The following is a 23,170-nucleotide window of genomic DNA, read 5'->3' on the forward strand; positions in this document are numbered from 1 at the left end:
ATGAATTCCAATAGATGGAAGTAGCTTTCATAAAATAGCTCCAGCATTTCAGTGTCTGTGGCTGTTGGGATCATAGCTAATCTTGGGAATGGGATCGATTCCTATTTGAAAGTTAATTGGTCCAGAAAGAGAAGAAAAAGAATTTGCATTTCAGTAACATGCAGCATATGATGCCCATCTTTGGAAAAGACCCATGTTCATCAGATGTTTTCCACTCCTGGGGCCATAACAAATATATTGCATATGGTGTTTCCAAGTATATTAACCTGTTAACTTGGGTCATTCAGTATTGTCAGTCTGCTAGCCAGAGTCAAATACAGTAATAACATGTAAATATTGCGTCCTCTTCATCATAGAAAATGAATAATAAGTTATCTCATGCACAATAGTTCCAAAATAAGAATTATTACTGGAGGTGCTACTGTTTAGAGCAAACAGCCACTTTGCTATCTGTCTCCTGGCAAGACCATCAGGAATGACTGCATGCGCTTAGAGGGGCAGGGGAAACAGCTTCCCAGAATGAAAAGGCTGCTGGAAGATGAAAGTTATTGAAATTTAATTATAACACTGTAATTGAGCACTGAAATATCTCTGGTGAAAGCAAGCAATCAAGCAAGCAAGCAAGAAGAAAAAGTAAAAAAAAGGAAAAAAAGAAAAGGAAACAAGCCAACCATACGCATTCCAGCAGAAAAATAAGTCAAGAAAATGCTCCTCTATCTCTTTAGTTTATTCTGAACACACTGAAGAGATTTAGATATCAGATTTTACTTTTCATTTAAATGGAAATAAATGAAATTAAGTCATTGACTGCTGAAACAAAATTGGATAGGGGAAAGCCTAGCTGGTACAGAAGACAAATAAAAAAACCTGAAAGGCCACTGAACTTTTAAAATCAAAAAGATTACTTATGATTTAGAATCATAGAATCATTTTGGTTGGAAAAGACCTTCAAGATCATTGAGTCCAACCATTAACCATGCCCCCTAAACCATGCCCTGGAGTACCCTGTCCACTCGCTTTTTGAATACCTCCAGGGATGGTGACTCAACCACTTCCCTGGGCAGCCTATTCCAATGTCTGACAACCCTCTCAGTAAAAAAATTTTTCCTAATATCTAACCTAAATCTCCCTTGCCTCAACTTGAGGCCATTTCCTCTTGTCCTATCTCCAGCCACCTGACAGAAGAGACCAGCACCCACCTCACTACAACCCCCTTTCAGGTAGTTGTAGCGAGTGATAAGGTCTCCCCTCAGCCTCCTCTTTTCTAGACTGAACAACCCCAGATCCCTCAGCCACTCCTCATAAGACTTGTGCTCCAGGCCCCTCACCAACTTGGTTGCCCTTCTCTGGACATGCTCCAGCACCTCAATGTCTTTCCTGTAGTGAGGGGCCCAAAACTGAACACAGGACTCGAGGTGCAGCCTCACCAGTGCCCAGTACAGGGGAACAATCACCTCCCTGCTCCTGCTGGCCACACCGTTTCTGATACAGGCCAGGATGCCGTTGGCCTTCTTGGCCACCTGGGCACACCGCTGGCTCATATTCAGCCGGCTGTCAACCAGCACCCCCAAGTCTTTCTCTGCCGGGCAGCTTTCCAGCCACTCTTCCCCAAGCCTGTAGCGCTGCATGGGGTTACCGTGACCAAAGTGCAGGACCCGGCACTTGGCCTTGTTGAACCTCATACAATTGGCCTCAGCCCATCGATCCAGCCTGTCCAGATCTCTCTGTAGAGCCTCCCTACCCTCAAGCAGACCGACCCTGCCTCCCAACTTGGTGTCGTCTGCAAACTTGCTGAGGGTGCACTCAATCCCCTCATCCAAATCATCAATAAAGATATTAAACAGAACGGGGCCCAACACCAAGCCCTGGGGAACACCACTTGTGACCCGCTACCAACCGGATTTCACCCCATTCACCACTACCCTCTGGGCTCGTCCATCCAGCCAGTTTTTCACCCAGTGAATAGTGCACTTATCCAGGCCACAAGACGCCAGCTTCTCAAGGAGTATGCCATGAGAGACAGTGTCAAAGGCCTTGCTGAAGTCAAGGAAGATAACATCGACAGCCTTTCCCTCATCCACTAGGTGGGTCACCCGGTCATAGAAGGAGATCAGGTTGGTCAAGCAGGACCTGCCTTTCGTAAACCCATGCTGACTGGGCCTGATCCCCCTCTTATCCTGGAGTTGCCATGTGAGTGCTTTCAAGACAAACCGTTCCATAATCTTTCCCGGTACCGAGGTCAGGCTGACAGGCCTGTAGTTCCCCGGATCCTCCCTCCGACCCTTCTTATAAATGGGAGTCACATTGGCAAGCCTCCAGTCCTCTGGGACCTCCCCTGTTGACCAGGAACGCTGATAGATGGTAGAGAGTGGCTTGGCAAGGACCTCTACCAGTTCCCTCAGTACTCTTGGATGGATCCCATCAGGTCCCATAGATTTGTGAGTGTCCAGATGGCGTAGCAGGTCCCTAACTAATTCCTCCTGGATTAAGGGGGGTATGTTATGCTCTTCATCCTTACCTTCCAGCTCATGAGGTGGAGTACCCTGAGGATGACTGGACTCACTATTAAAGACTGAGGCAAAGAAGGCATTAAGTACCTTGGCCTTTTCCTCATCACTGGTTGCTACGTTCCCTTCTGTATCCATTAAAGGAAAGATATTCTCCTTGGGATTCTTTTTACTGTTAACATATTTGTAAAAACATTTTTTGTTCTCCCTTACAGTAATGGCCAGATTTAGTTCTAGCTGAGCTTTCGCCTTTCTAATTTTCTCTCTGTATGATCTAACAAGATCCCTGTACTCCTCCCAAGTTACCCGCCCTTTCCTCCAGAGATGATAAACTCTCCTTTTTTTCTTAAGTCCTAGCAAAAGCTCCCTATTCAGCCAGGCCGGTCGTTTTCCTCGGCGGTTCAACTTGCGGCACATGGGAATAGCCTGGTCCTGAGCCATTAAGATTTCCTTTTTAAAGAATGTCCATCCCTCCTGGACCCCTTTGCCCTTCAGGACCATCTCCCAAGGGACTCTCTCAACCAGTGCCTTGAAGAGGCCAAAGTTTGCCCTCCGGAAGTCCATAGTGGTGGTTTTGCTGACCACCTTCTTTGCCTCACCAAGAATTGAAAATTCTATCATTTCATGATCACTAAGCCCAAGACGTCCTCTGACCATCACACCTCCCACCAATCCTTCCCTGTTCGTAAACAACAGATCTAGCAAGGCTCCTCCCCTGGTTGGCTCACCCACCAGCTGTGTCAAGAAGTTGTCTTCCACACACTCCAGGAACCTCCTAGATTGTTTACTCACTGCTGTGTTGTATTTCCAGCAGAAGTCTGGAAAGTTAAAGTCCCCCACAAGGACAAGGGCACACGATTCTGAGACTACTGCCAGCTGCTTGTAGAACGATTCATCCATCTCTTCAACCTGGTCGGGCGGTCTATAACAGACTCCCAGCACAATATCTGTCTTATTGGCTTTCCCTCTCATCCTCACCCATAAGCACTCCACCTTGTCATCAGAATCGTGTAGCTCTGAACAGTCAAAACACTCCCTAAGATAGAGAGCCACCCCACCACCTCTTCTACCTTGCCTATCCCTTCTGAAGAGCTTGTAGCCATCCATTGCAGCACTCCAGTCATGGGAGTCATCCCACCATGTTTCCGTGATGGCGGCTAAGTCATATCTATCCTGCTGCACAATGGCTTCCAGCTCCTGCTGTTTATTGCCCATGCTGTGTGCGTTGGCATAGATGCATTTGAGCTGGGTCATCGAATCCACCCCTAACATCGGCATGCTGCTCCCAGGTTCATCTCTGGTGCACCTAGTTTTATCCCTTACCCACTTCGAACCTAGTTTAAAGCCCTTTCTATGAGCCCTGCTATCTCATGAGCAACGATTCTCTTACCCCTTTGAGATAGCTGGACACCATCAGCTACTTGGATGGAGGGTGGCTGTGTACAGACTCCCATTACAGCAACGTTGCAGTGACTAGGAGGAATCGTAGACTCCCAAACCCCTGCACTTTTAGTGTGTGTTATTAAATACCAAAATTGCTCAAATGTTCTACACACTTCAGCCTCCAGAAGATACCTAAGTCTCTCTGAAGAAGTACTAATCTCTCTCTAAACATATATAAGGCCAGGTGCACTTCTAGCATTGGTTTTGTTTGGCTGATGCATTTTGCAATGGAAAAATGCCTATGGAGTGTGGAATGAGGGAAGCAGGTTTAAAAAAAATCTTGAGTTTTTGTTCGTAACGTACTTAGCTGTAGTATCAACCCCAATATGTAGATTTTCTGTGGTAGGCATCTCCAGCTCTGCTTTTACAGGAAATGAATAGAGTAACTCTTCATTTTCATGTTTCGGGGGTTTTTTTTCTCCCAACATGATGACTGTGTGGTATCTTTTTGGAAAAAAAATAACAGTATGCTAGATTCACAATTCCACCTGACCAGAGAACAGAAAAGCAAGGAGAGAAAGGATCAAGAAAACAAAAACTTTGCAGACTTTCCCTGTCTCTGGTTTGGTTCCAGTATATTGAGTTGGAATTACTATTACTGGCCCTTAAGCAGTTGTCAATAGTGTCTACATTTGAGCAATGATATACAAAAAGCAGTTGTCAGACTTCTCATCCCAAGTCAATTGAGGAAAATTCCTGAGAATCCTAGTCCCAAAAGAGGAAAAAGAAGCCATTCTTGCATATAGCATCCATGCATTTGGGAAGGACTTAATCTGTGTTTCCAGGCAATTGTATTGGTGTTTTATGTTGTTCATAGATTTGCGAATTCGAAAAAAAAAAAAAAAAAACCCAAAACGAACTCTGGGAGGGACCAGAAGCTTGTTGATACAGACTTCCAGGCTTCAACCAGTTATGATTGTGCACAATAATTTGTGTTTTCTGATAAATGAGTTATCTGCATTTCAAGGTTGAATTAGTTGGTGAAGAAGGGTTACTATATACATTTGTGAGAACTTACCTTACTTTTATTTATTGGCATAGTCCTAAACATTTGTTTAAATAATGTTGTTTTGAGAAACATTGATTGTGTAGCTCAGCTGATAGGAGTTAGCCTGGGTTTTTTTAGTTTGCTTTTATGCAACAAATAGTATTCCACAATACATGGGAGAGAATGTATTCAAGAAAATGAATCATTCATCTATCTGTAGCATAACTGAGGATAAACAGCAGATAACCAGAAAATAAATACCTTTTAGATGACAGCTGTAAGATCCATGTCTGCTGTCTTTACTTGGGCAAACATCTTTCTGAAGTTTAAGAACTTTGTCTAAATAGAGATGCTGCACTCAGTTTCTGAGAATTACCCCAGGTTAGTTTCAGGTTTTTTGCCTTATAAAATGTTTGCAGCACTACATACAAGTAATTTTTTTCCCTGTCAGCTGTAGCCAATTATTTTGGACAAATAATCATTCTCCTCAGCATGTCTAATTTTTATGCCAACTGAGCCTGTGAATGCCTTTATTCGTTCTGCAGAAACTTCACCTTTGTCAGTCTGTTCTATTAAAAATTGTTCCTGCACACTGAAGAGATGACTATGACACTGATTACTAGCACAGGGATTCTGAATTCTTCTGATGGAGATGTTGCACCATATCCAGTTGCTACCATTTAGCTGTGTTATGCCATATGTAAAAGACATGCTAACATGAAAACCCACATCTGAGTGCCAGCTACTGACAAGAAGCTACAGAATTTTCAAATGCCTAAATAAAGGCAGTTGCTAGTGAAATGTGGCAAGGCAAACCTTGATCCAAGGTAGAAGAAAAGCTTTTCTATGTGTTTGTCTGATATTTGTCATGCTTTATGGTGGGATAAATTCCCAGTTTGATCAAAACACATCTTAGTAAAGTTGTCCAAGCGAAATAAGAAGGGAATGAGGGGATATCAATTGCTGTTTCAAACACCATTCATTCAGAATCAAAGAAAATGTTAATTTGTGTCAGGAAGCTGAATTAAGTAAACGTTGACTGCCTTTGTAGCAAAGATCAAGTCAAAGTTACAGTGCAAATGAAGCAGGAACCCCTGTAACACTGGAGTAGTTGTAATGTATGTCTATATATGGAAATGAATAGGAAATGAAGCAAAAATACAATGTTTGGGAAAGAATCTCATCATGATTTGCAGAGATAATTACAGGCAAAAAGGAGATCGAATATAGCAACAGGAAAAGCAGAATAATTATGCAGCAATTAGCAGGAAAGCTGTATAGCTCTTTGAAAAAAATAACAGTCATTGGGTTAAAAATATATGCTGAGTACAGAAATATTTTAATACTTAACACATCAAGTAGTTGAATTCATTTCCTAAGATAAAATACTGTTTCATAAAATAAATGTCTCATTTATACAATAAAATGTTATGCATTTTGTGTATTCATTATAATTGTTTGTATTTTTATCCTAAATATGTCATCTGAATTGGAGAAAAAAATTTAATAAATGTTCATTTCAGAATGCGGGTGCGTAGTGTCATAATGATAAGAAGATACAGATTTTAAGTTAATATTTCAAGGACTGAAAATGTCATAGGAGCCAGCTACTCCTAGATTTGCAAAAGAATTAGTTTTTCATGTGTCATAAAATCTTCATATTCTGATAAAACTATTGTCTACTTCTATTTTACTTGGAGGCAAATCTGGGTTTTGGTGGGTTTGTAGGTCTTCTGATAATTAGTTATCAACAGCACACTCAAAAGTACTCTTTCTGAAATGTAACTTACAAAGATTCCTCTTGAATCTGTGGGAGTGTCTGACTGCTTTTTCAAGGGAAAATGTCATGCAGTGGCATCTTCAAGTACATTAAAATGACAGCTGGAGGTCACTGCAGTCAGGCATGGGATGCTCTTGTTGAAGAGAGAAAGGAGGCACCACTGTGTAGCCGCATCACTAAGGATAGTTTTCAAGAGTTGAAATCTTTCATTTAAAGCTAGTGGGGAAAATTCAGCCAGATAACGAGTAAAAAGCCACAATATTTTGTGTTGTGATTCTAGACAGGGGGACCTTCTCTGAATTGTATCATTTGTATCAGTATGTTATTGACAAACATACCTGTCTTTTTGGTCTTTCTTAAAAATTAACTCTGGATCTGAGGTGTGCAATCTTCATTGCTTTAAACATATTCACCATTTACTCTAGATAAAAGATGGAATAATACATGCTTCCTACTTCAGGAATTGGTTGGGCAAGTCAAGACTAGACTTGCAGGCTGTCCTAAGATATGTCACAAGCTGTTCTTCATCCCCAGTGAGAAAAAAATTAGGAGAGGGAAGAAGGTGAAGGGCTGGTGGTCAGGGAATGCTGAGATGCAGGCAGGGAGCCTGCCCCACAGGTTCAGGTGGAGACCTCTGAGAGGCTGCTGCCTTTCACTTCTGTGAATGGGCTCGAAGATGACAAAGGGGGCATCAAATATGGGTAATGATAAAGAGCAGTAATCCTGCTAGTAGTAATAATTAATGCTTCTATGGTGCCCTTCAGTTGTTGACCTCTCATCACTTTGCATACATTGATTAAAGCTATATAGAATCTCTCAAATAGATCAATATAACTTCTATTCACACAACTATACTGGCATATACATATATGTATAAATAAATGAAAACATTAATTCTTACTAAGAAGCGTTAAAAACTGCCTGGATTACATGTTGTCAAAAAAAAAAAAACAACAAAAAAAGCAAAGCATTTGAGTGTCTAACATACTGCGTTTGTAGTATACAATTACTTCTTGTGAATGAGTAGGCTCAGATTTTTTTCTTTGCTATGTTGTGAAATGCCCGGATAGAGAAACCTGTACAAAACCAATCTGAGAAGCTGAATGCTTGACTGGAAGAGTTTGTGTGTATAAATCATATGAAGATTATCCATGATGCTGAGAATCATTCCAAGCATTCTGATCACGGCAATTGTAATTTTTGTTAATTGCATACTGTGCATTGATCATGGCTAGCAGCACAGGTAGGGATACAAACAGTCTCTTATTCCTTTCCCTGGAGGAGCAAATATTAAGAGACATAATATTGATTAAGGACAATTCCTATTCAAAAAATGCAATGATTGTGTTACTAGTGTATTGTATCCTTTTCTTTTAGGTTATTCAATACTTCAAGCTATTATGGAAAAAGCGGGACAAAATAGCTGGCAAGTGAGTGCCATCTGTGTGGAGAATTTTAATGATGCCAGCTACAGGCGGCTTTTAGAAGATCTGGACCGAAGGCAAGAAAAGAAATTTGTAATAGACTGTGAAATAGAGAGGCTTCAGAATCTCTTAGAACAGGTAATACGTGCTTTTAATGTCACTGTAACCAAATTACTGAAACTCCAGATGAGATACCATTGTGCATTGTGGTTCATTTATTTTCTCAATAGAAATGAGATTGCTTGCTCTTTCTTTTTGTTTTTCTTCATGGGCCTATATTTGTACATCCACTTGCCTGCTCCATTTTCTTTTCCTGTATAATTCTTGTCTTAACAACCAGCACGTCAGTGCAGTGAGCCCCCCTTTCCCACTTAGCAGGTCTGTGGGCAAAGGGTGACAGCAGTCAGGGCAGCTGCACATTTGGCCCCACATCCCAGCACCTCCGTGCCCGATACATCTTGCAGCAGGGTCTTAGGGCTGGCAGAACAACATGGTGTTGCTGAGTTGCCAAGATGCCCTCAGTCCATACCTTCATGGGGGTAAAGCTTAGTTTTGTTTGAGGAAGAAAAAGCTTATTTGAATCCAGTATTACTTTCTATTCACCAAATAGCATAGCCCATGTATTTATAGCCATAAAATGCTTTAAAACTATTATTACATGTTTAAACTGATAGTTTTATTACCTTAGCAGAGTATTTATGAACAAGAGGAACAGTATAATAAAGGTGCTATTGAACTGGGAAGGAAGGTCAGCTTCTTCCATCAGTTATTCACAGAAAGCTGCTATTAGATAAAGAAAATACTGCACCAGACGGACTGGCTTGCACTAGGCAGTACCTATAGTACTGTGTAAAGTGAATCTAAAATCTTGCTGGTCTGATGTGGCGAATCTATCTCTATATAGTGGTTATGTATAAGATCTTTCTTAAATGATGGAAAAAAATAAGATAATGCTTGGAAAGGAGCGTTTTGTCAAATGATGGGAAAATAACTTAGGGTTAACTATCTGGTTCTCGCATGATCACACATTTGATGCTGATATGGTGCAAGTGCACCGTTCAGTACCTGCAGCTGCTGCTGCAGGACTTGCAGGGAATGAATGCCATCTGCTGGTGGTAGGTCCTCCGCCGCCATGCTGCTGCTCTTTGCTAGCGCGTCAGAGAATTTTGAAGATTTTGTTGCAAAAACATTCATGATGCATCTGCTACTGAAGTCACAGAAATATGAAATGTCGTTTGTGATACAGAAATGCAAAAAAATAGTACTCACAGAAATATATACGTCAGGTTTGCTTTCACTGGCAAAAGATAAAGAGGGAAGCTGAGAATTAATAGTATGGCTGATTTAACAAGGACTTTTGCTATGACTGTTGCCAACAGAAGAACAGATGATGCCATATTGCTATAGATACTCATTTGGCCATTTTTCTGGTTCTGAATGCCATTATGTTTTAACACGTGCTTTCTATAGCTTAGAATGAAATCCTCCCCCAGTTCATCCTGTGTTGTAGTAAAACAGAACACCCATTTGAGGGTCTTTTAAAATACATTCAGAAAAATAATTTCTCTCTCAGCGCTGTGTATGTACCTAATTTCTTTTACGTGGCATGCACATGTGACTTAGAAAATGTATGCTATATTACCATAAGTCTTGGAGTACACCCACCATGCTGCGTAGGTGTATCTACTGAGTATCCACTCAGTTTCAAAGCAAGATGAAGTCATCCAGTACATGTTTGGATCTCACTGATCTCGTGGGTACATTTTATTTGCTTCCAGGAGCGGCTACTCATTTTCCTTCCAGATTGGCACCTGCATAGTCAGTTCCTTTTCAGGAACATAACCTGTGCTCTTTGTTCAGATCATGTGGAATTGAATTGGATATTGATTTTAATGTGATTAGGTTTTGACCTCCTCTGACTTCATACAGATCTGGATTTTGCATGCTTAAAATAGGTACTTAATGCGAGCATGGTAAGTCATAAAAATGAAGTGCCTGGCCTCAACAGACTGGATCAGATGTGGTGAGTTTGGCTGACACCTCTACAGGGCAAGCCCAAAAGCTAATTGAGTTCTCTTTCCATTAACTGTACAGGAAGAGTGGTGGGTAGGAGTTAACACTTAACTTTTAACATACCTGTATTGTAGTCAGTCATACAAGCATTTTTAGGAAATGATTCATCTGGCTACTGTCTAATTTTGGGTAGGATGAATTTTACCCAGGAAATGAGCTCTTCTGTACTTGTGCTGGTGTTTATTCACACCTAAGTGTAAAGCCTTTGCCCTTAAGTCTATGCTAACGGAACAAGAGAAATTGTTTTTTGGGCATGTGGGTTTTTTTTTTTTTCTTAGTAGTGACTGCCCATATATATATAAAATATATATATTCACACTTGACCTAATTAAATTGGAATTTATATATTTCAGAATATTTCTGTAATTTTCCCAGATGATGTGAATTCTCTTCTTCCCCAATGTGCCTGGAGATCCTCTCCATCCTTCCAAAGGAATGTGACTGTACAAACGGAAATGGCATTGTAGCCAGGCTAGACAAAGTATGCAGAAGAGCTGCAGCTTTACTCTCCATTTTGAAGGTCCTGGTCTTCCTAGACAGGATGACCTGCAAATAGGCCTGGGGTGCTGGTTTGGAGCTCCAAAATGAAAGCACTTTGCCTTCAGAGATCAAGTGCTGCTTAAGGATGGGCAGTCAGAAACAGTCTCAGACACCAAAACATTTAGTCTGCCAAAAACGGTATTGAAGCAAAAAGAGTCTAGCTCAATGTAGAAAATGCAAAATAACAGTCATTTTAAAATATCAGCTGTTGACTTTTTCCCTTTACTTGAAGGCTTTAATAACCTGTAGCAGACAGGTGAGGTGGCTTCACAGATGGACTAAAAGTTGGCGTGCTCTTCCCTGCATACACAGAGAAATTGATTAAGCTTCAGTGACTCTAATTAACTCAACTTCTTTCCTGCCTAGTTCTCCTATAATTGAGAGCCTAAGTTGTGACTATACTGTAATACTTTGCAATGTACAAGTAAATGTTCTGCAGAACATTTAGGAAAAGTAATTAAATCTCGGTAATGAGACCGTAACTCAAAGTGCTTTGCCCTTAAATCTGTGCTAATGAAGGGAGAGAAACTGGCTTGTGGGCTTGTAGGTTTCTTCTCAAGTGACTGCCCATATATATATATACACATTCACACTTCTCATGACTGTGAACCTCAAGCACTGAAGACTGGAGACTTTTTTGCTGACTTTGTTCAAAAAGTGAGTTCATGTGCTGCTCCTCTGCCCATACCTGGTGCCCACTTACCTGACCTGGTGTCTTCTGCTCCCTGTCCTCTCCCAGCTGCCCAGCTGAGAAAATCAGCACCTTGCTGATCCCTCACTTCTTGTGCAACTTGAATCTTCCTGGTCTCTATTTCTGTCTCCTATATTTTTCTTAGTTCATTAGTTTGTCTCATTTATTTTCTCCTCTCCATGTGCCTTGGTGTGTGTAGAAGCTGCTTCCACACTCCATACCTGAGGCTTGTCTTCAGGGAAGAGTTCTCTCCTGGAACCCAGTGACGTATCTGAAATCCAGACTCCTCCTGTGCACAACTCAGGATGTGCATTTTTCATCATATGATCTTCCTTTCAGATTTTTATGTTGCTGTGGTGAGGCTGATGTTTTGGGCAAGGGCCAAACCTGTACTCCCTTTAAGGGTGAACTATCAAGAGATGGAGTTTCATTTTCAGATTGCCGTTCTAGAAAGGGAGAGTAGGGCCAGCATTAAATTCAGGAGATGCATTCAGCCTGCACACAAGTGTTTCTATCCAGTTTGCTTGGATTGCCCCCTACTGTCTTAGCCTCAGACAAGGTTTCAGATCTTACCTTTCAAGGCTATGCCAAAACTTACAAGGCTGTGGTGGTGTTCTTGATAAAGCTATGCTCCTCTTCTTTGGTCATGATCACCGACACGTGACCACACAGTCTCTAGTAGCAACTGGAGATATTTGGAGGTGATGAAACGTTTTGCTTGGTTTCTGTATCCGTGCCAATTGTCATGGCTCAGCTCAAAGCCCTGTTTAAACACAACACTGGAGCAAGACATCCATTACTGCAGGGTCACAGAGTTGTTGCTTCGATTTATCTGTAAGACAGACAGCATCTTCAGCCTATCTGAGTCAGTAGATCTCCACCTACTCTCGAGAATCTGCTGTAACTTAAGCATACCAAGATAATTTTAGCTCTTTTTTAGACTTTATTCTCAGGATAGTGAAAGAACAGCCTACCTCCTTAATATCTTACAATAGCCATAACCAGGAAAACCTTTTTGTTACCTGTGAGTGAAACTTCTCCTTCACACTCCTCTGGCAGACTTTATCATCCTGCAATCACAGGCTCTGAAAGACAGACCACAAATGTCAAGACTTCTGCCATAAGCGTTTTCTTTACTTGCCCACTTTAGGTGGTGCACATGATTTGCCTTTGGAAGGCAAGCAGGTCTTGACGCATTTTAATTTACCAGTGTAGACCTGAGGTACCGCTGAGGGTGGTGTGACTCTGGTTGTGGACTGCTCCTTCTCTATGGCCTCTCAGGGCAGCCTTGGCAGCGCTGGTGCTTTGGGCAGCTCCACAGTCCTTGACACAAAGGGATGCAAAGCTTGCCATGGCCACTGCTGCTCATCCCCAGAAATAACCCCAAAACAGTGTGTTTCAGTGCTGCACAGGACCAGCAAAAGCATTAAAATGAAGATGGAAGGTGTCCCTGCCCATGGCAGGGGGGTTGGAACTAGATGATCTTTAAGGTCCCTTCCAACTCAAACCATTCTATGATTCTATGATTTTATGAAGATCTATTTCATGTCAGCTTTCCCCAGAACTTCCAGAAAGTGTGTTTCCATTTTTGAGAAAGCACATCTACTCTTAAGAGTTATGGAGGACTCTTAATGCTTAACAGAATGTTTTCTAGAACCTCTTAAGTGATCTCACTAAATCCGATTAAATGTCTCCCCAGTTTACTTACCTGGCTCTTTGTTTCATCTGTTCATACACAGTCATAGTAAAAATATGCCACACGTTTTAAATTTAAAAAAAACCCTATGATAGTCCTTTATTTGTGTTGTGTGACTAGAAACAGAGACAAAGCCCTATTTTCCTACATGCATGAAATTAGAGATTGTTTTTACCATTACCTTTCCAGCTTACTGGGACAAGATAGAAAAAAGGAGCTAAAACAAAGACACATAAAGATAAAATGACATCTCCACAGTTTTATATAACAGATACAGCTTATATAGCAGAATGCATTTCTAGTGATTCATTTTCTTCTGTCAAGGACCGTTATGTCCTTGTTTATCAACATCCTTTTTTCATGACACTTTCAGCAGGTAGTCTTTTAAAAGCATGAAAGTATTCTGTTTGAATCAAAGGTTGAAAGTCAGTGAGAGATGGAAAATTCTCTGCTTGTGTGTCTCTTCTTTCCAAGTTGTGTTTCTAAAGTGCTCCCCTGGATTTAATACAAAGAACTTTCTGCTTAGGATGAAATGAATACTTGCAACACATTGTAGCACTGTGATTTCCATTTCCTAACAACTAATCTGCTAATACTGGCAGCAAGCAGTACAGCATCTGAACAGTCCAGGCCAAAGTAGTCATTTACTGCATATGGCAGAGCAAGAATCAGGCCCATGTGTTTCTTTCACTTTTCACTAGGAGCTTTTCTCTTTTCTTACTCATTCTTTCCATTTTATTTTTCTTCCTGAATTCTGACATGGTGTATCTATTTACATTTCTGGCTTATTCACAGAAAATCAGAAGTCAAGTCAGCCTAAATATAAAGGGTGTATCTAGCAAAATTAGAAAATCATTACTTTAATTTTATTATATATTTACTGAATTTCTATTTGAAATACAGAACTCACATTTCAAAATAAATATGCCTACAAAAGAAATGTGTTTTTATTTATTACTGAGAAAGCCCAAACAAATTTAATACCAGATACCTACAGACCCACAGATAGCTCAGTAGCACAAATATGATTTCCATAGGAAAGAGGACTGAAAATATGTAGCAAAACACACACATTTAAGGAAATGTGATGTCACTCTCTTCTAAGTTTTACTTGCATTTGGTTAATTGGAGTAATTTACCTCCAGTAAATACATGACATAGATTTCTTTTGTTATTTCTTTGTTTGCTAACTTGCAAGCAAGAGTGAAGTGTAATAAAGCGATGAAATTGTGGTCAGATTTGAAGAGTAACACAGAAAATAATTTTGAAGATTTCAGTGAAAACATATGTTATTTCTTCAACCATCATATTTGTTCTTTTTACTTCTGCAGACACTAATAACACTTATTACTAGAGAAGCAGATTGTCATTTGCTCAGCCATAGCTGATCTCACAGCTATTACTTATAGTTTGTTCAGTGCTCAGAAATGTGTTCAGATATACAATGAAGTCAATGCTCCAAATAGATTTTACAATTAAGCTGAAAAGTGTAATATAAGAATCATTTAGATCATGATGGATACTTTTGTTAACTGTAAATACTTTAGACCTTTTCTTTTGGCCTGTCATTTTTTTCTTTTTGCTGTTAATCTATGTAAAAAGGACATTTAAAATTATGTATGGAACTTTCAAAAACATGAAATGCTGAAGTTGGAAGTTAACTGTTATGGTCCCCATTTCTTTTTCTGCCAAATTTCTCATTGTCAGCACGTATTAAATACTGCAGAGCAAATAAGGTACCAGAAAAAAGACTGGAGTCTTAGAGCTCTGAGTTTTGTTTTTAGGAAGATTTTGGGCCCGGTTTTGAAATTCAGACTGTGAAGTGCTGACATGAACATGTCTGTTATACAAACAGAGTAACAGAATAATTGGGGCTGGAAGTGACCTCTGAAGGTCATCTGGACACTCCCGCTGCTCAAGGGGGAAAGCTTAGATCAGGTTACTCATCCGGTCAAATTTTGAACACTTTCAAGTATGGAGATCCCACAACTTTCCTTTATGGCCTGTTTCAGTACTTGACCACCTCATGGTAAAAAAAAAACCCTTTCCCCATATCTAGCTGGAATTTCTTGTGCTGCAGCCTGTGTCCTTTGCCTTTTGTCCTATTGTTGTGCACCTCCAGGAAGAGTCGGATACCCTCTTCCCTACATCATCCCTTCGGGTGTTTATACAAATTACTAAGATCTGCCTGAACCTTTTCTTCTCCAGGCTGAACAGTCCCAGCTCTCTCAGCTTCTCCTCATATGACAGATGCTTCAAGCCCTCAGTCACCTTTGTGGCCCTTTGCTGGACTCTCTCCAGTATGCCCATGTCTCTCTTGTACTGGGCAGCCCAGCACTGGACACAGCACTCCAGGTGTGCCTCACCAGAGCTGAGCAGAGGGGAAGGATCACCTCCTTCGACCTGCTGGCAGTGCAGTCCAAGAGGCTATTGGCTTTCTTTGCCATGAGGATGCATAACTGACTTACGTTAAACTTGTCTACCAGAACCCCCGGGAGCTTTCCTGCAAAGCTTGTTCCTATGCAGCGTGTACCCAGCCTGTCCTGCTGTGTTTGTTGAGTCAGGCCACAAAATAAGGCACAGATCTACACAGACAAGCTCATTTGTTTCTCATTGCTCTGTTTGCACATCTATAGGCAGCTCTTGAGATAAAAATACCTTATGAGTGGGTGAACTGTGTATCATCTTGTATCGGTTCTTGCAAACCCATAATGTGCTTGCATGGGAAACAGCTAGAAGGAATACGAGGGTAATCAGATCAACCTCTATGCTACTTTAAGTGACCACATCTAAAAAAGCCCTTCACTAGGCGAGACAACATGCTTCTCCAGTATTTTGCTTCCTCATTCTCTGCTACTAAATACTCTGCTACTTCTTCCTAATTTCAGACAGTTGTCTTGGGCAGATTTTTACTAGGAGTTGAGTTTAACTTTGTCTCCATAGTGACCTTCATGCAAAGCTTGGGAAGGCAAACTGAAAAACACGAGCTAACTGTAATTGCATTTGCCTAGGACCTTTATGTTTACTTCTTTCTGAAAGAGCATATTGCTACCCCTAATTTCTATTTTCTCAGGCTTTTTCATATGCGGTAACATTTGCAGTGTTTGTTTCTATATTTGTACACACAGATACGTACATAAACACATGCACATGGACATACACAGGACTCTATTCAGCAAAAAAATGTTTCTCATTTCTGCAAGAATGGCAATGGGTTTCCTTTCTTTTTCCAACTGTAGCTGCTCTATCCTCTCCTACTCATCTCCATGGGACAAAGTTCAAACCTCAGCACTCTGTGTGTTAAGATGACTTCCAAGGTGTCCGCTGTGAGCAGCATTTTCTTCTGAATTTTGCATAGTGAATGAGGTTTGCTGTCAGAGATATCAGTCTGGCTTCTGGTGTACCAGACGGGCTCATTCCTGTCTTTTTTCTTGCTCCCTGCCCTCCTCTGCCTGTAAGAACTAAACAGGATGTTTCCCAGTAGACAGGCACCACTTTTCTCAGCTCTGTCAATGCTCTGTATCAGCAAGATCAAGCCTCGCTGCTCATCCAGGGTTGTATTTGCCTTTAAACACAGAGGTGAAAACTGCTGTGCAGCATCTGGCACATATTTAATGCTTCAATGTACCCAGCTAAATTGATACATAATAATAAAAAGAATGTACATTGTACTTTGTAATAATAAAAATTAAACATGGATATAAAGTTGTCACGTAGCAAAGTATTAGTATCATTAATCTTATCTTGTAAAAATTACAAGCCAATAAACTCTAATTAATAATAGCTAACAATACTTATTAACAAACATGATAGGGAAGTAGCTGCACAGTGTCTTGGACGCCGTTCATAGTTGTCTAACTAACTCGGTTTTTCCCTAGCCTTAAAAAGCCTTGAGATATCCAGCTGAAAAGTACCATGTATGTGTTAGCACTGGAAACCAAATCTCTCTGATGGGTAAAATGGAGCAGGCTGTTACAGCAAGATTGTTATTACCATCAAAATGAAAGTAAATATGTGTGAGTGGAGAAAAGTACAGAAGCTGTCATATTCCACTCCTTCTTGGTCTGCTCTTAATATTTTGCCAAAAAAGTAATGTTTCGCTGCTGAATTTCTAAAAATTGATCAAGTTGTAAATTTCGCTGTTTTTAAAAACGTGTTTTTTCTCATCTTAATTTCCAGTGTGTCTACTAACTGGAGCTAGCAACTGGCCTTTTTGCAAATGATATTTAGATCGCTGGCATAATTAATTTAAGATAACAATAATAAATTACAACATAATACTTGCAGGAAGGCAGAAATTAACCAGACACATGAATTAAACAGAGTATTAGCTCAATCATTAGTCCACAATTTCTTCTGCCTTCCTGTTTTTCATGAACGCAGCAGCACATTGGCACAAAGGATCGCTAGCAAAACACAGATAAGTATTTATCAAGAGATCGCATTGCTTTTACATGTAGTTTAGCTGCATAATGAGGATTTCTTTATCCCTTGGGTCAGAAATGGCATGGACCTGCCTCATCTCTCACTGTCTCCAGTTTTCCTCTATATCTTTTTGATTTGCATGACCAAAATGCAGGTTTAGTTCTGCTCACACAGAACCACAGGAGCAAATCATTACCCAAAGAGTTTGGTATGTGCATGGTGCACTGTAAATTGGGCTGGTAGCAGCATTGTTGGACTTACACTACTTCAGGGACATAGTAGCAGCTCTCTGTGTATCTTTTCTTAGTCCCAGGGGGGATAGGAGATTCATAAATTGTCTTTTCCTCATCATTCCTTTCTCTCCATGCTTTTCTTCCCTAGAGTTTTACCGAGTTGCTTCTAAGCAAAACTGTAATGTCAGTGCAAAGTGATAGCTCTTCTCCAGCACTGCCACCAGCGTCTTCCTCACCTCGCAGAGCCAGGAGGAGCTCTCTGCATAGGCTCTTTTTCAGTGAAGCAGCTGGGATTTTGCACACAATAATAGTCCCACACTGCACAGTCACAGTAATAAAAACACAGTTTGTCACTGCACCACACAACTGATGAGGTTTGGACCCGAGAAATAGGCTGTTTCAGTTGCTGAAAGAACAAATAGGTGGTAGAAGATGAAGGATAAATACAAATGGTTCGGGGGATTTGTAAAGTGACCTACTACTTACACCCTTCCTCTCTTTCCTCGCCTCCTTTTTCCCTACAAGTCTGCATATCCCATTTAGCTCTGAGTGAGCCTTTCACAGGAGTGGGCTTTGAATGCAAACGACTTTAGCAGCAGAAGAAAGCAACCAGCCATGCTCAGGGCACTGGTTAATGGCCTTTGAGCCACCTCTCCAGGTTTTTTCCACGGCAGCTGCCCATGCTGCAGAGGCCTCTGCCCTGCGGGCTGTGTGGGAAGCATCCTTCCCCTCTGATCAGCCATGTGTGGGGCAGGTGTGCGCACCACTGTGCCGGCTCAGCACCTGCCTTCACAACAAAGGAAGAAACACCAATTTGGAAGGAGCCACTACTGCTTTGTTCATTGCTTTCTTTAACATCCTCTCTGGTGGCTGTAGGCCGTTAACAGTCCACCCTTTCCCCAACAACAGTGCCCTTTCGTGAGCACTAGCTGTTAAAATTAAGCTTGTTTCTCAATTGCTTTTTTATGGCTTTGTAAAAGATTTATCCTTGCTTCAGATATTGTATAAAATCCCATTTCAGTTGTGGTTTATATCATCACCATGTCTGCCACAGTATTTCAGGTCAGGTCTCAATATTCCATCTTTAACAAGTCTCCACACTTTTTATATTGTGTTAGACAGACTTCATTTTATGGCAGGTGTTCTTTTTCTTAAGGCAGCGGATTGTGACACAATAGCAAAGAGGAAAACCTTTGTTAAAGTCCCATTGGTAATGCACAGCTATCACCCTTTGAAGAGATTTAACTGAAAATAAGTCCTTTTCACTCCAGCTGTACTGACCTCCATCTTCTGGAAATCATAACGAGGAACATTTCATGCTACAGAAGTTAAGCATTCTTTTAAAATGAGTTATATGCAATATCCATTTCATACTAGTAGAGAACAGAGGGTGACTTGGGGCCTGATTCTCTGTTCGGATGCTGATGTAAGTCTGGGAATGTTTTTATCAAAGTCAGTGAACTTGCCACTCCATGGGGAAAAAAAAAATAATAATAATCAAAGCAGACACTGGTAGCTCTTCTTTTCGATAGTGGAATAGTTTCTGAATTTCCTAGGCCAGGCTATTGTTCAGCCAAATGGAAAGAACAGTGTTGTATGATAAAGTCAGAAAGTTCAGAGTTGTGTCTAAAGCCTAACTTGGATTCAGATCTTACTGGCCCTGCTTTTACCACACTTTAAAGTCAGTGGTATAATTCTAGTTACTTTTGATTATCATTGTAATCCCTGAAATCAGAATAAGGAGTTTTCTTAATTGCAGTATGGTAGATCAGCAACTAAAAAATATCACAATGTACTGTTCTTTTTAGTTTCTTATACAGAAATGCATTTAGTAACTTGAATAGAGCCTAAGGCTGATTTTTTTTTTTTTTTTCAAAGTTCATCTTTCTGCAGATGCTTACATAAGCAATGATATTCGGGGAAAAAAAAAGTTACATTAGATTCTGAAATAACCTTGATAGCCTAATGGCTTTAATATTTCACTTTATTTGATTCTATCCTTTTGCATTTACTGAAATGAAGTATTCACTAATAGTGTGAGTACTGGATAATATATGGAATGGCTTTTGTCATCTTTCCTGTTAATGGTAATTTGGGAAGTACATTGTATTTGCTTATTCATTCTTCTTCAGAACAGTGTTGATTATTTAATAATTTCTTCAGTTTTACAAATAAGAGTATAAAAGAGCTCCAATTCTAGGTGCTAGCCACCTTGGTCTTTGAATTAAAATAGGCAAATCAATATACAAAAGCCAGCACAGCATCCTGCTTTCCCCTGCTCTCATCCTTCCCCAAAGAAGACACAAATCAGTTCACCCTTCCCAACGCTTTCTTCCCAAAATCTCCCTGAGCAAGCTGAGGTCACCTTAAATTCTCACTCTAACAAAAGCCAGGTGTGTGGTTTTAAGGAGAAGTCAGAGTGGGAGTACAGAGCAAAAATAAATGTTTAAAAGGTGTAAGTGAAGAAGTACTATGTGAAGGGGAGGAATGGATCTGATCCCCCTTGCTCAGGTTGCCAGCACTAGGACAGTTTTGAATCAAAGCATCCCGAAGCAATGAAAAGGACAGTTACACATACAGAGGGTCCTCCCTGACCTACCATGACCCTGACCTACTGTATCAACAGTTTCGTGGTGTATCACTGCTTATGTGACTGGCAAAGCCTATCTTTGATGCTTAGCCCTGTCTCAGGTTTTGCAGCTGGCCAGGGTGAGAGCTGAGCTAGACCTCCTGCTCCCTGGGCAGAGCCACCGTGGGTGCCTGTGGCAGCATCACCCTCTCTTTGGGGCCTTCCATTTGAAATGAAGACAGTTCTCACTGCTCAACCCTGTGCTATATACATGGATCTGCCCCTGCCCTGCAGATGCTTATAGCCCACAGGCACACAGAGCATTAGTATCAGGAATGTGGTCTTTTGAAGTGAATCTCCTGGTTGCAGCCATTTACTGTGCACCCATCAAGGGCAGACTCAAAATACATGAATTGGTTTTCTTTTGGATGATGCCAAACAAGATGTGCCCAGAAGCACCCCTGAAGTGCACTGATGCCCACTGTGAGTTCAGTCTAGTGACCAGGTTAGACATAGTCCAGAGTAAAACCCTGAAACATGCATGCTATGGATGCCAGCTCCTTAGCACCTTTTGCTGTACAGATCCTATCCTACGGACTTCGCTACTTGCTAATGTAGATGTTGGGTGATGCAACTCTGCCCTCTGTCTGAACTGTAACTGAGCTTGGCCCTTTGGTCTGAGTTTAGGGGTACACAATCATAGAATCATAGAATCATAGAATCATTTAGGTTGGAAAAGACCTTCAAGATCATCGAGTCCAACCATCAACCATGCCCACTAAACCATGCCCTGGAGTACCCTGTCCACTCGCTTTTTGAATACCTCCAGGGATGGTGACTCAACCACTTCCCTGGGCAGCCCATTCCAATGTTTGACAACCCTCTCAGTAAAAAAATTTTTCCTAATATCTAACCTAAATCTCCCTTGCCTCAACTTGAGGCCATTTCCTCTTGTCCTATCTCCAGCCACCTGACAGAAGAGACCAGCACCCACCTCACTACAACCCCCTTCAGGTAGTTGTAGAGAGCGATAAGGTCTCCCCTCAGCCTCCTCTTCTCCAGACTAAACAGCCCCAGCTCCGTCAGCCGCTCCTCATAAGACTTGTGCTCCAGGCCCCTCACCAACTTGGTCGCCCTTCTCTGGACACGTTCCAGCACCTCAATGTCTTTCTTGTAGTGAGGGGCCCAAAACTGAACACAGGACTCGAGGTGCAGCCTCACCAGTGCCGAGTACAGGGGAACAATCACCTCCCTGCTCCTGCTGGCCACACTGTTCCTGATACAGGGCAGGATGCGATTGGCCTTCTTGGCCACCCGGGCACACCGCTGGCTCATATTCAGCCGGCTGTCAACCAGCACCCCCAGGTCTTTCTCTGCCGGGCAGCTTTCCAGCCACTCTTCCCCAAGCCTGTAGTGTTGCATGGGGTTGCTGTGACTGAAGTGCAGGACCCGGCACTTGGCCTTGTTGAACTTCATACGACTGGCCTCAGCCCATCGATCCAGCCTCTCCAGATCTCTCTGTAGAACCTTCCTACCCTCAAGCAGATCGACCCTGCCTCCCAACTTGGTGTCGTCTGCAAACTTGCTGAGGGTGCACTCAATCCCATTGTCCAAATCATTGATAAAGATATTAAACAGAACGGGGCCCAACACTGAGCCCTGGGGAACACCACTTGTGACCCACCGCCAACTGGATTTAACTCCATTCACCACAACCCTCTGGGCTCGTCCATCCAGCCAGTTTTTCACCCAGCAAAGAGTACACTTGTCCAAGCCATGAGACGCCAGCTTCTCAAGGAGTATGCCATGAGAGACAGTGTCAAAGGCCTTGCTGATCAAGGAAGATAACATCCACAGCCTTTCCTTCATCCAGTAGGTGGGTCACCTGGTCATAGGAGGAGATCAGGTTGGTCAAGCAGGACCTGCCTTTCATAAACCCATGCTGACTGGGCCTGATCCCCTTCTTATCCTGGACTTGCCATGTGAGTGGTCTCAAGACAAACCATTCCATAATCTTTCCCGGTACCAAGGTCAGGCTGACAGGCCTGTAGTTCCCCGGATATTCCCTCCGACCCTTCTTATAAATGGGAGTCACACTGGCAAGCCTCCAGTCCTCTGGGACCTCCCCTGTTGACCAGGAACGCTGATAGATGGTAGAGAGTGGCTTGGCAAGGACCTCTGCCATTCCCTCAGTACTCTTGGATGGATCCCATCAGGTCCCATAGATTTGTGAGTGTCCAGATGGCGTAGCAGGTCCCTAACTAATTCCTCCTGGATTAAGGGGGGTATGTTATGCTCTTCGTCCTCGCCTTCCAGCTCATGGGGTGGAGTACCCTGAGGACGACTGGACTCACTATTAAAGACTGAGGCAAAGAAGGCATTAAGTACCTCGGCCTTTTCCTCATCTCTGGTTGCTATGTTCCCTTCTGTATCCATTAAAGGATAGATATTCTCCTTGGGATTCTTTTTACTGTTAACATATTTGTAAAAACATTTTTTGTTCTCCCTTACAATAATGGCCAGATTTAGTTCTAGCTGAGCTTTCGCCTTTCTAATTTTCTCTCTGTATGATCTAATAAGATCCCTGTACTCCTCCCAAGTTACCCGCCCTTTCCTCCAGAGATGATAAACTCTCCTTTTTTTCTTAAGTCCTAGCAAAAGCTCCCTATTCAGCCAGGCCGGTCGTTTTCCTCGCAGTTTGACTTGCGGCACATGGGAATAGCCTGGTCCTGAGCCATTAAGATTTCCTTTTTAAAGTATGTCCATCCCTCCTGGACCCCTTTGCCCTTCAGGACCGTCTC

At 41.8% G+C, this 23,170-nt stretch overlaps 1 protein-coding gene across 11 annotated transcripts in view; it reads left to right on the forward strand.

Annotated features, from left to right (window-relative positions):
- The window catches only part of GRIA4 (glutamate ionotropic receptor AMPA type subunit 4), a 251,649-nt gene that overhangs the window by 145,413 nt on the left and 83,066 nt on the right, over positions 1-23,170 (forward strand). For all 11 annotated transcript variants that reach the window (XR_008238900.1, XR_008238899.1, XM_052812292.1 and 8 more), the window contains exon 4: positions 8,096-8,280. Coding sequence is in view for 9 of the 11 variants with exons in the window: in XM_052812292.1 (XP_052668252.1) it covers positions 8,096-8,280 (185 nt within the window). In the remaining 2 variants the exon portion in view is untranslated. The remainder of the gene's footprint in view (positions 1-8,095; positions 8,281-23,170) is intronic.

Source organism: Harpia harpyja, chromosome 17, assembly GCF_026419915.1.
Source record: "Harpia harpyja isolate bHarHar1 chromosome 17, bHarHar1 primary haplotype, whole genome shotgun sequence".
Classification (NCBI taxonomy): Eukaryota; Metazoa; Chordata; class Aves; order Accipitriformes; family Accipitridae; genus Harpia; species Harpia harpyja.